Source organism: Mastigoproctus giganteus, chromosome 2, assembly GCF_048544385.1.
Source record: "Mastigoproctus giganteus isolate SK-2022 chromosome 2, ASM4854438v1, whole genome shotgun sequence".
Taxonomy (NCBI): domain Eukaryota; kingdom Metazoa; phylum Arthropoda; class Arachnida; order Uropygi; family Thelyphonidae; genus Mastigoproctus; species Mastigoproctus giganteus.
In genome coordinates this window covers 71,172,785-71,187,602 of record NC_143576.1, presented here as the reverse complement: position 1 = coordinate 71,187,602, position 14,818 = coordinate 71,172,785, and the positions used below count along the sequence as shown (strand labels likewise).

The 14,818-nt window shown below is 37.2% G+C and overlaps 1 protein-coding gene across 1 annotated transcript in view; it reads right to left on the bottom strand.

The window, feature by feature from the left end:
• LOC150089334 (uncharacterized) overlaps positions 1–14,818 on the bottom strand; it is a 121,906-nt gene that overhangs the window by 35,714 nt on the left and 71,374 nt on the right. The window contains exon 8 of the mRNA XM_090389952.1: positions 11,517–11,634. Coding sequence (XP_090246078.1) covers positions 11,517–11,634 — 118 coding nt within the window. The remainder of the gene's footprint in view (positions 1–11,516; positions 11,635–14,818) is intronic.

Genomic DNA, 14,818 nt, shown 5'->3' with positions numbered 1-14,818 from the left:
ACAATGATGATAACTGCAAACTGCCCACAACGAAAAATAGAAAACAACCACAGAGTCCTATCTCATTAGAAGGCTACAAAGACAACAATCGTGGAAATTATTGCATTTCAAATATTATACAAATCCATGCAGCAAACAACTGACAAACTACTGCTAGCCTGCCAATGCAATAGACTTGCAGAACAATGGCCCTAATTGAACTAACAGCCAAAGTAAAATATAAATAAAATAAAATAATGCTTAAAAGAAAGACTGATAAATTATTTCACTCTTAACCAGCACTGCTATACACTGGTGTTCAAATAAAGTGCATCACCCCTTAAAATTGTAATTGTCATCCGAATAATGTAAGTATATGGCAATATTTCTTACAGATTGCATCAGTTGTTACTTTCAGCTATATAAGCACTCTCGACAAGAGTTGCAGTCATTCCTTGCCTGTGTCAGGATGGCAAGTTATATGCAATTGATGCCACGAAGAAAGAGGTGCTATTGTTGCTTTACGTGAGGAAGAATGTTCTTCCCATCACATTGCTTATAGAATGTCTTGTAATCAGCCGACAGTGAGTAGCTTTCATTCCAAACTCAAGAATACTGGTTCTGCTAATAGGAAAAAAGGAACTAGATGCAAATGAGTCTCTATGCCAAAACAGGACCGCGTTTTTAAGCACTTATACCTAAAAAACCGTAATGTTTCTTCGTCTGAGCTGAAAAGAGAATAGTAAGAACATACAGGAGTAGTAGCAAGTGCAGTAACAGTCAGAAGACGCCTCTTCAAAAATGGACTTTTAGCCCTCACACAAAATGAAAAAGGCCCGATTAATTTGGTGTAAGGAGCATGTCAAATGGAAACCCCCCCCCCCAGGGAAGTCAGTTATTTTCTTGGATGAGAAGACATTCAACCTGCATGGCTCTGACCCACATTTACATAACTTTAAGAATTGGAACTAGTACTTTAAAAAACCCGATGTTACGAAAGTTAGTCACACTCTACAACCACATTAATTATAATTTTGTTGTACAGGGGTCCTCGTTATCCAAGGATAACTGGTTCCAGAAAATTCCACTAAAAATGGGGACCAAATTTTCATAATGTGTATTATGTACTTGTACATAAGAAACAATGGAATGAAGGAACTGAAAAAATGGGAATTATTTTATTAGACATTGAACAATATAAGGTTAAGTAAAGTTTACTGAAGTTGCACTATTTTCAAGTTTTACGAATAAAGAATGAATCCAGAGTTGTCTTTTTTTTTTTTTTTTTTTTTTTTGCCATATTTTTTCAGATAAAATTGTCCTAACTTTTAGTTATGTCTTTAACAGCGCACTTAACTTTTGTACACGATCATGAAAGAGGGTTATTCTCACAAAAATATTCAAGTGCTTGGTCACTTTTCTTAAGGGCTTCCTTTAATTTTCAAATCTTTATCCATTGGTGATTCAATCATGTCATCATTTTCAGCTTCCTCTTCTGTGGTAGTTAGTATAATTCTGCTAGCTCTTCATTTGTAAATGGTTTTGCACTTGATTCAAGCAATTGTGTAATATCCCCATCATCAACTTTGTGGAATTCAGTTTCTTTTGCAAGACTTACAATTTCATTTTGTAACCCGGTCACATTGCATTCTTCATATTCATGAACTGCATCATGGTATAACTTTTTGCATGACTTATTAATCTACAATTTCTTTCCAAGCTTCTCCAATCAATTTTATACTGTGCAGAATAGTAAAACTTTTCCAAAAATCCTCAAAGCTATTTTCATTGCTTGTATCGGTTTCAGAAATTAATCCTCTTAACTGCGGGGACTCGAATACTGGGGACCTCCTGTATTACTACTCTATTTTTATGATTAGTAAAATAGATAAGTAATAATTAATTTTGTTGTATTAATGACTATTTTTATGATTAGTACAATAAATAAGTAATAATTAAAATTTGATATAAAAAAACTGATATTTTATATCACATATCCACTGATTTATTTTTGAATCTGTAGATACAGGTAGGTATAAAATTTGTTTCTCTGGGGACCCCTGGTCAGACATATTCTCCATTAAAAAAATGGAATCACTGGTTAAAGAAGTAATGTAGGATCATCTTGATGGGAATACAGCAATCACAGCATGGATTTGTTGCCACCAAGTGATTTTTTTGTATGAGTTATAGTGTGCCCTTTCTTAACAAATTAGCTTTATTTTATTTCTAGTACCTTTTCTCCCTATTTTGTTTCATATGATTCTTTACTTTAAAACTACTTCAAATAGGAAATCCAGAAAGGAAATCCATCTTTTTTTTTCTTAGAGTATATATACTAAACCAACTAATTACTTTATCAATTGCTTGGTCAATAGTGGCATCATTCCTCCATGTGGTGGGGCAGGGAACCTCGATGAAGTCATCCTCTCAGGGATAAAAGGAGAAACAATGGATTGCAACACATATCCACCAACAGAGCCAAGAGGCTCTCCAAACAGTCAACAGAGTTATATGAAATTTTGTGAAGAACAATGCAACATGATGAATATTTTTATTAACAGGTCCCGCATATAGTATACTCATCCTCTATTTCCAATCATCATAAAAAAAATAATCACTTTATTTAATACAAGTATTAAACAGAGCCTGGGCCATCCAGGTAGCCTTTGGTTCACGGGAAAATAACTATTTCCAATAATCATTTCAATAATAAATGAATAAAAACATGAAATCGTTTTTCAACTTTGAAGTTTAACTGTAAGCAGAACTGTGTGCTAGACAGTTCCACATTTTGCTCCTGGTGGTTGAGTCATTGGCTGGTCAGTGGGTCGTGGAACTGTCTTATAGCCAAGGCAGCACCCCCATACATCAGGGTCAAGAGCCCGCCACTGTCAGTAAGCAGCTTCACTGAAAATATTAAAATGATTCCAGTCAGATTTTTTAGTTATTCCTTTATCTGGAGATTATTAATACATGGGGTGTCAGTGCTGATAATTGGAGCAAGTGTATTTCTTTCTCTTGTTCTCTTGCTAACATTCTGATGCTGAAAACAGTCATCCAGTACAGTCAGAAAAGTTGTGAGTGGCCAAACCCATGAAGATTGAAGCCATGCAATCAAGATATTCTGAACTTATTTAAAATTTTCCTCCATAAGCAGAATACAAATTAAAGTCACACCGTATAACACACTGAACTCAAAAGGAGTATTAAGCGAGAGAGGGATGATAGCCTAGTTCTCATACAGAACATAATACTAACCTTTAATTCACCCAATTTGCCAACCCTGGTTAAAGTAGATGATCTGCACTACTGTCATTCCACAGACACATATCAAATCCCTTAAGATGTTTTAAATGCAGAGGTTCTTCATCAATTCTTGTTCTACAGCACTTACTGATCACATTACAAAAATACTAGCAGTTGTGTCTGCTGCCATCCCACAATCACAAGCAATCAATCATATACCTATAAATTATTGGTGGAATGGAGGCTATAAGAGTGGGAAAAAAAAAAAAAAAGTTAAAATTATAAGAGACAGAGTGAAGTGTGAGCTGATGGAATAAAATATAGCAAGTAAATAGCAAGTTTCCTCCATTATCCTCTCCACTTTTCATCTGGAATGTGCAAGAACTTTAAAAAGATTGTGAATGCCCTAGGGACCAATTTTTTCTCAGTAGTTTGCCTTGATTGCATAAGAACCTTCATTTCAGAAGATTAAAGCTTTAGCTAAAACATCAACTGAACTTCAGAGCCACATCTTTACCTTACAATCAACAGTTCATACTAGGCTTGAACTTCAAGAAGCCAAATCTCCCTCAAAGAACAGTGCTGCTAGTCCCAACAGAATATATTACATAATGCTCCAACACTTAGACAACAACATATTATCCTCACTGCTGACCTTCTTTGATCATATCCTCACTAAAGATACATTCCCCAGTTCCTGCTGGTGACACTATGTACTGATATTTATCTGTTCCTCATAACTATACTATGGCGCCTCTGTAGCCAGATGGGCAGGAGCAGTGCATAGCACACGCTTCTTGATTAGACCATGGTTCAAGCCTGTGAACACCAAATACGGAGGATGTAGAATGGTCAGGGAATGACCACCGCATATCCCTGAAGCAATATGGCCTTAGTTCCTAATGCTCCTAAAATCCAAATAACAACATCCTCATAACTATAGATCAATTTCTCTTACCAGCTGCTTGAGTCAAACCCCAGAAAAAAAATATATATATATACTGTTGAATAACTCTATCTCGAGCCCGAAATCTAGCCTCTGATAATCAATTTGGTTTCAGGAAAAATCAACCATCCCTGGATCTCGTGGTCAAAGCTGAATCAAACATCAGGAATGTGTTTATCAGAAATGAGCAACACCTTCAACCCTACATGGTATTTCAGTATCTTGAGACCTCCATTCCATTTACCATATTCCACATAAAACTTCCTTCAGCATAGATCCTTTCAAGTTTGCTACCAGCGAGTCCGCTTGCACATCTCTCATACACAAGAGGAAGGAGTCCCACAAGGATCTGCTCTCAGGTAATAAAAATAAATCATATGACCAAGAATATTCTGAACCTCTAAGTGTTTGTTCTTGCCATTCACAGAATGAGCTTCATTGAGAGGCAACTCCAAATCTCAATAATATCGAGCAATGGATGGCACAGAATAGTACCAGCTGTCTTACAGAAATCTACTGTCATATACTTGTAACAAATGGAAGATGCATTCTGATCCAGAGCTGTGAATAGCATTCATCTCGTAATTTTCAACAGGAACTTGACCTTAGAATACATTAAGCATCTACAGACTATTTGCCAATAAAAAAAAAAAAAAAAGAGTTTGCCTACATGAGGGAATCACGTAATTTGTTTTTATTTTCTTATCTACTCATTGCAAATCATAACTCGAAAAGACAACAGACTTGTTCTGACAAGGAGCATTATCCTCACTTTTAGCTCTCCAAACTTAAAGCAGTCAATCTCCATTGCTGTCCCCAACTTCACATCCCAAACCTCATCATATGATCTGCCGTCAAGTGCCAAAAATAAGGCCACTCTTGAACTGCTTGTTGAGGTGAAGCAGTATGTCCTAGTAGTAGTAGTGGCATGTGATGCAAGAAAGCAAGTGAATGAGCTTATGCAGCATCAGCCAAAAAAAAAAAAAAAAAAAAAAAAATCACACCATTGCCTCCAAATGCCTGTCCAGTTCCTCCTTAAATTTATTTAACTTATCAACTTCCACAACAACAGATGGAAGTTTGTTCCTGCAATTAACCACAGCTGGCTAAAGGCAAATTTACGCACATCTATTCTACATCTGTCTTTTCTTAATTTGAATTTATGCCCCCTTAGGTTCGTAATCTGAACAAGTGGAAGGATCCCATCATAATTCAGAGTGCTCAACCCATTCAAGGCCTTATACACCTCAATCAGATCACTGCACAGGTGCCTAGTCTCCAGCCACTGCAATTTGCAAAACTTAAGCCTCTCTTGGGTAAGAGGATCTCTTCATTCCCTTCACCAATCTTGTTGCCCTTCTCTGTACATGCTCATGAAGGATGTAGATTTGCTCAGGCAAATCTACATCCTTCCTAAAATGAGGCCTCCAGACCTGTATGCAGTACTCAAGGCGTGGCCTGACCATTGCCTTATACAGAGGGACAACCCTATATATCATTGACATAGCAAAATTCCTATATATCATTGACAAAACCCCCTGACCTGCCCTGGCAGCCTGTCTGCATTGCTCAGAAAATTTCATATCTGACTGCACAATTACTCCCAGGTCTTTTTCATTTTTTACCACATTAAGCGTAGTATCACACAGTTGGTATGCATCTCTGGGGTTACTTCTACCCATATGCAGCACTTTGCATTTGTCAAGGTAGTGGCAAACTTCAGTTGCCACTTCTTAGCCCATCTGCCCAAATTATCTAGATCCTGTTGCAGTAGCACTGTCATTAACAACCCTGCCAATCTTTGTATCATCTGCAAACTTCGACACTAAGCCTGATATACCTTCATCAATATCATTGATAAATATACAAAACAACAGAGGACCCAACACCAAACCCTGTGGGACTCCACTAATAACATTAGTCCACGAAGAGCAGCACCCATTAATTACCACCCTCCGTCTTCTCCCACTCAACCATCCTTTTATCCATTGTAGCAACTTACTCTTAATACCATTCTGCTCCAATTTGTACAATAGTCTTCCATGTGCAACAGTGTCAAAAGCTTCCCTGAAATCCAAATATATGATATCAAAATTATTTTTTGCATCCAGTTCCTTTGTAACCACATCATAATATCCTATCAAATTTGTCAGACAAGACTTTCCCTTAACAAACCCATGCTGTGTCTGAATTATTGCTGCAGTCTTGTCTAGATGATGGTGCAATGCATCGTTAACCAGTGACTCCATTATTTTACCCGGAACAGAAGTTAAACTAACTGGTCTGTAATTACTCATGTCGCCCTTTGACCCCCCTTTGTGAATTGGGAATACATTAGTACATAGTTATGACCCAAAGAGCAGAATCAATCTGATTTCACCATTACAACTCCTCAATGCTCAAATTGTAAAGGTACCACACGATGTTCTCCAAAACATGCAAACTATGGAAGCAAGAAAATAAAATCCAGAAATATAAAGTGGTGAGCAAAATCATATACTCAGAGGCAAGAAGACAAGTAATCAAAACAGAGTCAAAGCATATATATATGCTACAGATGTTCAACATTCAGTCAGTAGGTATTCAGACATCCATCAGTAACTGGGTACATTTCTTGCTCTCTAATTCCAAGCAGTGCCCTTCGCAACAAACAATTGAACAAGCCAGTAACACCCAATTAACATTACGGCTAATGTTACCTGAAGACAACAAAATCAAAAGTAACAGAAATCATCAACCTGAAACTATCACACTCCATCAGAATGTGATACTGATGAACAGAATGATCCAGATGGAATTTTAGAACTCCATGTGGTGGACATAACATGCCCCTTCTTTCCTAAAAAAGACAAAACAAAAATATATTGTCACAAGCAATCTACACCTAAAAAGCATCAGAATCAAAAACTGCCCATAAAAAACTACATAGCGGAAAGAACCCTTAGTGAAATTGTAGAAATTTTCAGAATGGAAAAGATGATATAGACTAATCTTGTCAATTGATATGCTCTCGCAGACATATCCTTGCAGGAAACTTATTTAAATTCACAAGTGTGTCAAAATAATCTTTTTTGACATGATTTTTCATGCATTAAAGTTATGCTATCTTTAGATGAAACAGTATTGATTTGCCAGCTATGCAGGAGTTGCCATTTTAGTTAGAAACAATACTGCATCCAACCATATTTCTGGTCAGACTCCTTTAGAAGAGGTGGCAGTGCACATTGCAATTGGTATCATTCTTACAACAGCTTCTGTATATCTCCTTCATTCCTTGTTCTCCTCAAATGATCTAGAAAATCTAATAGATCAACTGCCATCTCTGTTTGGCTCCCTTGGTGATTTCAGTGCTCATCACCCACTGTGCAGACCAACAATTGACAAGAGAGGTAAGGACTAATGCATTAAGGCTTATGCCTCAAGCTGCGAAACAGTTAGACTATGTATATCTTAGTGCACTTGCATCATTTATACAGCCAATTATAGATTAGCAAATTTGCAATAGCGGCATCATTTAAGTTACATCTCATATTGTGAATACCTTCACGACGAGTTGCCATGAAGGGCCAAATAGCCCTGAAAAGGTGCCGTCTGGCTGGTGATATGCACTGAGAATAAGTAACAACAGTCTTCTCCTTCGGGTGAAGCGATACTTATTCGAAGTAGTGCAATGTCATGGCAACTTATCGTGAAGGTATTCACAATATGAGATGTAACTTAAATGATGCCGCTATTGCAAATTTGCTTATCTATAATTGGCTGTGTATAAATGATGCAAGTGCACTAAGATATACAAGAGAGATAAGTTAACAACATCCCTGCCTGATGCTTATCAACTTACCCTGATGAACACTGGTGAGCCTACCTACATCCATTTTTCTATAGGATCCATGATTGCCATAAACCTTTCAATCTGTTCTCCTACCATATATACTGATACGGAATAGTCAATCTTTGATGACCCACTAAATAGTGACCATTTACCAATTCTCTGCAAGCTCCAAATACGAATAAACCCACTTCTACTGCATTGCACCACTTGGAATTTTTGTTGAGCACACTGGAGTGAATATGCCTCTCATATTCAGTTTGATGAAAATATAATCCAATCCAAACTGCGAAACATAATCCAATGGGATTGGATTATGTTTCGGAACTTGTGGGATGGGATTGGAACATATTACTAACCACATTTTACTATCTGCTACATCCATAATACCAAAATCTTTGCCAGGAAAATGCAAACGCAGCAATTACTGATGGCATCAGGAATGTACACCCACTGAACTAGAAAAAAATAAAGCTTGGAATCTGTTTCACAAATTCTCTACAACTAGTAATTCATTAAAACACTCAGAGCCCAATTCCACCAAATATAAAGAAAGATGCCTGGATTAGTTTTGTATCAACTATTAAACAAGGATGCAGACATTAGATTCATCCAAAGGAAAAATTGAAATACTTAGGGCAAATGCATGCAGTCCCCAGCCTCAATACTAAACTGGAAAGGGCAAGAGTTGTCCTCACTGGCAGAAATAGTGAAATATTTAGCTAAATCATTTGCCAGTATATTGGCAATATTTGCTTATAACTTGGTCTTTTAACAAATTAACTGCAGAACAAAATTTTGTTGTTTTGGAATCAATCAAAATCACATCAACTTTTAGAATTTCTCAAAAAAACATCCAGTAGTACTGCTGGTTCAGATGAGGTCTACTATATAATATTAAAACTGATAAACAACAAAGCAAAATGTTAAAATTCTACAATCAACTATTATACTTACTCGAACTTCCACATCACTTTGATTGTCTTTCCCAAAGCCAGGAAAGGATTGCACCTTTCCACATAATTATAATCTGATTTCACCAACTAGATATTTAAGCAAAGTATTGGAAAAAATGGTTCACAGGTACCCAATGTGGTTCCTGGAAACATGCTAAACAGCAATCAGTATGGGTTTTGGAAGAACCAGTGCACATTATACATGATGAGCAATGAAAATGCAAACCTCCATAATGCTTTTTTCATAAGGAAGCAACGTCTGATCATAGTTAATCTCAATATTGAGAAAGCTTTCAATATGATCTCTTCAAGATCTTTAATACTTTTGGTTTGAGAGGCCAGTTACCCCATTTATACAAAAGCATCCTACACCACAGAACATTTCAGGTTAGTTTTCTGATCAATTTATCCCAATCGCATTTGATAAAACCACAGGGTTCCATCCTCAGGGCAACATTATTTACCATAATTACAAACATTTCAAATACAGTTGAATGATGATATCATTATCTCTTGCCCACTGTCACAAACTATGAATACCATTGAAAGGCAACTTGAACCTTCCAGTCAAAAGAAAATCATGGGTGCTACAGAGTGGTTATTCTCTAGCAAAAAAGAAATCTACTGTAATGATTCATTTCTGTAAAAAAGATGCAAATTAAATCCAGATCCAGAAATATATACATATATAAAAACAAACAATCTGATTCCTCTTACTAAGAACTTTGGTTTATTGGGATTGTATTCAGAAAAACTTAATTTTGCTACTTATACAACTTACCATTGGATGGCTTGCCTCAACTATGTCCTGGAACGCTGATAGAAGATCCCTGTTAAATCTCTGTAGAACCTTAATTCAGTTCCACTTGGATTATGGATCACCAGTATGACTCTACAAGGAAGAGTTTTGTCTGAATACCATCCAGCAGTGCCCTTAAAAATAGCTCCAGAAGTTTTCAGAATATCTCTGGTTTATAGCCTGTATAGTGAAGCAAATGAATATGCTCCCCCCACACCCCAGGAGCAAAATCTTACTTTGACTACATGCCAAAAATTAAAAATATTCCATCTCACTCTAGTCAGGTACCTATTTAATCCTCAACATATCATGCTATACTACAATAAACCTAATGAAAATCACCCCAAAGGACTTTGATTGGAAGAGCTCATGTATAATTAGGGCAATGACTTCCAGCATATCTTCCAAGATATTGCTGTACCTGAACCTTCCCGGACTCCATTCTCACCTCTGTGACCATTTATTTCAAGCATAAGAAAAATGCTCCATAGCAGCAAACAACAACATTCAGCAACTACATGAAGTACATACATTGGAAAACTCAGGGAAACTACATGTCTATACTAAACACTCCAAAACAGATGCCGCTATAGGTGCTGCATCTGTTTTGGAGAAGAAACTGCTGTAGGTGCTACAGCAGTTTATTCCACTTTCTCAGTAGCCGTGTTTCTTCTTACAGAATGCTGTCTATGCTGCAAAATTGTACATAATAAAATAAGCCCTAGATAACATAACCAAGCTCTGATATATACAAATTTCTTAAGAGTGGTCACTGCCATTCGGTCTACCTTTCATTCTCTTATCCCATCCTGAAACAGATCTGATCTAAATTATATCACTATCAAACTTACAACCAGATGGTCACTTTCTGCTGGATCCTGGGAATGAATATGCAGATTGTGCTGCTAATCATCCTGACACTGGACCTTGCTGTAGCCTGAAAGTGCCCTACACTGATTACAACATAGCATGTAGCAATCACTGGTCTCAACTGTGGCAAACTCAAATCAGGGATAAATTCTTGCAGATAAAAAAGAACCACAGCTGTGGATATCTAGTTTTAGAAGAAGCAGGCAAGAATTGATTCTGGGAGAAAACTCTGCATAAGTCATTCCCATCCAACCTATCTATTTTTGCTTAGGGGGGGAAGAAAGAAAGAGAGCCCTCCTCAATGTTCATTCTGCCAGTCCCAACTATCAAACACATCCTCAATGAATGACCTTAAGTAATTATCAGGAAATCCAGCTTTATTTCTCTGTCCAACTTGCAGGAACAGTTAACCATTATCACATATTCTTGTGAAAGATGCAAGTTTTGAAGAACTGTTTCACTACTTAAGATTCTTCAATTTACATAATTATCTCTAATGATCATAATGTAGAAGATTTAGTCTTCTAAATCACAAACAGGCACAATGTGACAAGGAGGCCCTTCTGCTAAAAAACCTCAAATACAACAACAGCAAAATCACTAGACACCAGGAGCTGATGAGGTTGGACAGCATAATACTGCTAAATCTAAAAGCATGATTAGATGTGACATTCTTTTTGATCTAGTGAACTACAGATTTTGACTGAGTTAGCTGGGAATAACCACATGGGTAACAAAATCCATTATGCACCAGTGTACTTTATGTATATTGCATGTTCTAGACACAAATTGAGTTTACAGGCTGAAAAACTCAGCTTGGTGAAACACTAATAGCAATCTTATTACTTCCACAATTTTTTTTAATAGTAAACATGCAAAGCATCTTACCTGCAGGTGGAGTAAGTTGCAAAACCTTTCTTGCTAAACAGGGTGAAGAAAGCTTCTTAGAGACAAATGGAGGAAATAAAACAGATGGTGAAGGTGGTAATAAATAGGAAGAACACTCCTAAAAAAAACAAATAAAAATGAAAATACTTAAACAGTTTAGGAAAGTAAGCACTCTTCAGTGTACTTAAGTTTACTTCTTTACAAAAAGAATTTTAATGCTATTCATTGCCAAAAAAATCTTTTCACAGCAAACTTAACATTCAGGTATGTACCTGTCGTACATGCTCTTAAGTGCATTAACTCACCAGTAGGCCCAACTTGGAATATTATGAATATTATACATTAAATACAAATTCAATCAGAACCAAATGTTGTAGACCTTCTCTGAGAATCTTCATCAGTAGCTAAATAATATTTATAAAGAAAATTTACATGCTGAGTAACTAACACATCTTATAATTAGTAACATGAAATTACTTATTGAAAATGCTTGTATGAATGCAGGATTTACATATAACACTGAAAGGGGCTATTATCCTATGAGCATTTACTGGATGTAGCAGTGACCAATGATGTTTGGCTCCAAAGTACACATGCAGAGGAGTGGGTGACATCACTGGAAGGTTAGATCCTTCAGCAAATATTGTATGGAGAGCTCTCAACAACAGCTGCTGAGTGCATTAGCAAGGTCTGAGCTAGAGATGGCTTCTGGAGAACTTTGGTGTGGAAGAAGGGAGGAGGAAGAGAAGAAGCAGGGAAAAAAAGGGTGAGCTATGCTGGGATAAGATATGGGATATATATTGAACCAGTGGGGTGGATGGGGGTGAGATGGTTCTCCCCTGTTCCTTTGGGACTGGCAAGATCTTGAGTGAAGTAAATAAATCTTTGTTGATGCTATCGAAGATACACAAACTAATAGTTTTAACAACAGTTGCAGGCAGAGGTGCAAACCATTCTTGCACTGCTTCCACTGGAACATAAAGCAGCCTAGAAATCAAGGTATTGGGGATTTTAAGCCTTGCTGGAGGGCCTAATGTAACCAACTAATACACATGCTGTGTTACAGTTACTTAGAGAAAAAAACAGTTGCATGCGTATTTTCAACTACTAGGGATAGAGTAAATTAATTTCCTGAATTTGAATTACTGGTTAAGTCATCAAAAGCAGACACTGTACAGGTAGATACGATTTCACTCAGATGAATATAGTGGATATATAATTTAAATATGGGGAGGAGTGCACACAATGTGTACACTCCTCCTGTTCTGTCCAAAGAGGCAGGTAGAGAAGTTATGCTCTTAGTTAAGAAAAGCACAAAATCTGGGGCAGGTGCATCCAGTACAATGTTGAGTAAGTTTTATGAGACAAAGCAATGAGAAATAAAAAAAAAAAAAAAAAAAGTAGAAGTGTGTTATAAGCCCAATGATTGTGATGTATAGTGAATAACTGCACACAGAGTGGGCTAGTAAATCAAATTGTCTTATAATGGAGAATTTTAACTTTCCAGATATAGAAATAGTAATAGTGGCATGTTATGCAATAAAGCAAATGTATGAGCTTATGCAGCATCAGTCAAAAAAAAAAAAAAATAATAATTCACACAACCGTTTCCTCTAAATGTTTGTCCACTTCCTCCTTAAATTTATTTAACCTATCAACTTCCACAACAACAGATGGAAGTTTGTTCCAGAAATTAACCACCCGCTGACTGAAGGCAAATTTCCGCACGTCTATTCTACAGCTGTCTTTCCTCAATTTCAATTTATGCACCCTTAGGTTCATAATCTGAACAAGTGGAAGAATCCCATTAGAATTCAGCATATTCAACCCATTCAAGGCCTTATACACCTCAATCAGTTCACCGCACAGGTGCCTAGTCTCCAACCACTGCAATTTGCAAAACTTAAGGCTCTTTTGGTAAGAGGATCTCTTCATTCCCTTCACCAATCTTGTTGCCCTTCTCTGTACATGCTCAGGCAAATCTACATCCTTCCTAAAATGAGGCCTCCAGACCTGTATGCAGTACTCAAGGCGTGGCCTGACCATTGCCTTATACAAAAGGACAATCACCTCCTTTTCCCTGCTAGCAAAATTCCTATATATCATTGACAAAACCCCATGACCTACCCTGGCAGCCTGTCTCTGCATTGCTCAGAAAACTTCATATCTGACTGCACAATTACTCCCAGGTCTTTTTCATTTTCTACCATCTAAGTGTAGTACCACAGAGTTTGTACGTTCCTCGGGAGTTACTTCTACCCATATACAGTACTTCAGTTGCCACTTCTCAGCCCATCTTCCCAAATTTTCTAGATCCTGTTGCAGTAGCACACTGCAACACTGTCATTAACAACCCTGCCAACCTTTGTATTATCTGCAAACTTCGACACAGCCTGATATACCATCATCAATATCATTGAAAAATATACAAAACAACGGTGGACCCAACACCGAACCCTGTGGAACTCCACTAATAACATTAGTCCATGAAGAGCAGGGCCCATTGATTACCACACTGTCTTCTCCCACTCAACCATCTTTTTATCCATTGTAGCAACTTACCCGTAATACCATTCTGCTGCAATTTGGACAGTAGTCTTCCATGCACAACAGTGTAAAAAGCTTTCCTGAAATCCAAGTATATGTGACATCAAAATTATTTTTTGCATCCATAATATCCAATCAAATTTGTCAGACAAGACTTTCCCTTAAGAAACCCATGGTGTGTCTGAATTATTGCTGCAGTCTTGTCTAGATAATCCTGCAATGCATCTTTAACCAGTGACTATTTTACCCGGAACAGAAGTTAAACTAAGTCCGTGAGGACCTCCCCCGAGTCCAAGGATGCTCTCATAATTATGGCTAAGGGTTTCCTTACTTCCTTTGCTGCCTCCTTTAATATAACTGGCTAGATCCCATCCACCCCAGGTGCCTTTCTTATGTATAACTTCAACAATTTCTCCTCCACTTTGCTCTCAGCTATTACAAAATCATTAAGCACCCTGCTTCAATTTGATAACCTTCTGGTATTTTCAATCCTTAACTCCTCAAGTGTCAACATAGATGAAAAATACTTATTCAGTTTGTTTACTATCTGAAGAGGATCATCAACAGTCGAACCATCAATATCAAGTGGACCAATCTGATTCATCCCCTTCCTTTTAGAGTTTTATATTAATTAAAAAATCCTTGCTGTTTTTCTTAGCATCCTTTGCCAAAGATTTCTCGTAATCTGCCTCCGCCTGCCTAACCTCCTTTGTGACTTCATTACAGACTAGCTTATATCTGCCATAGGCTTCTGT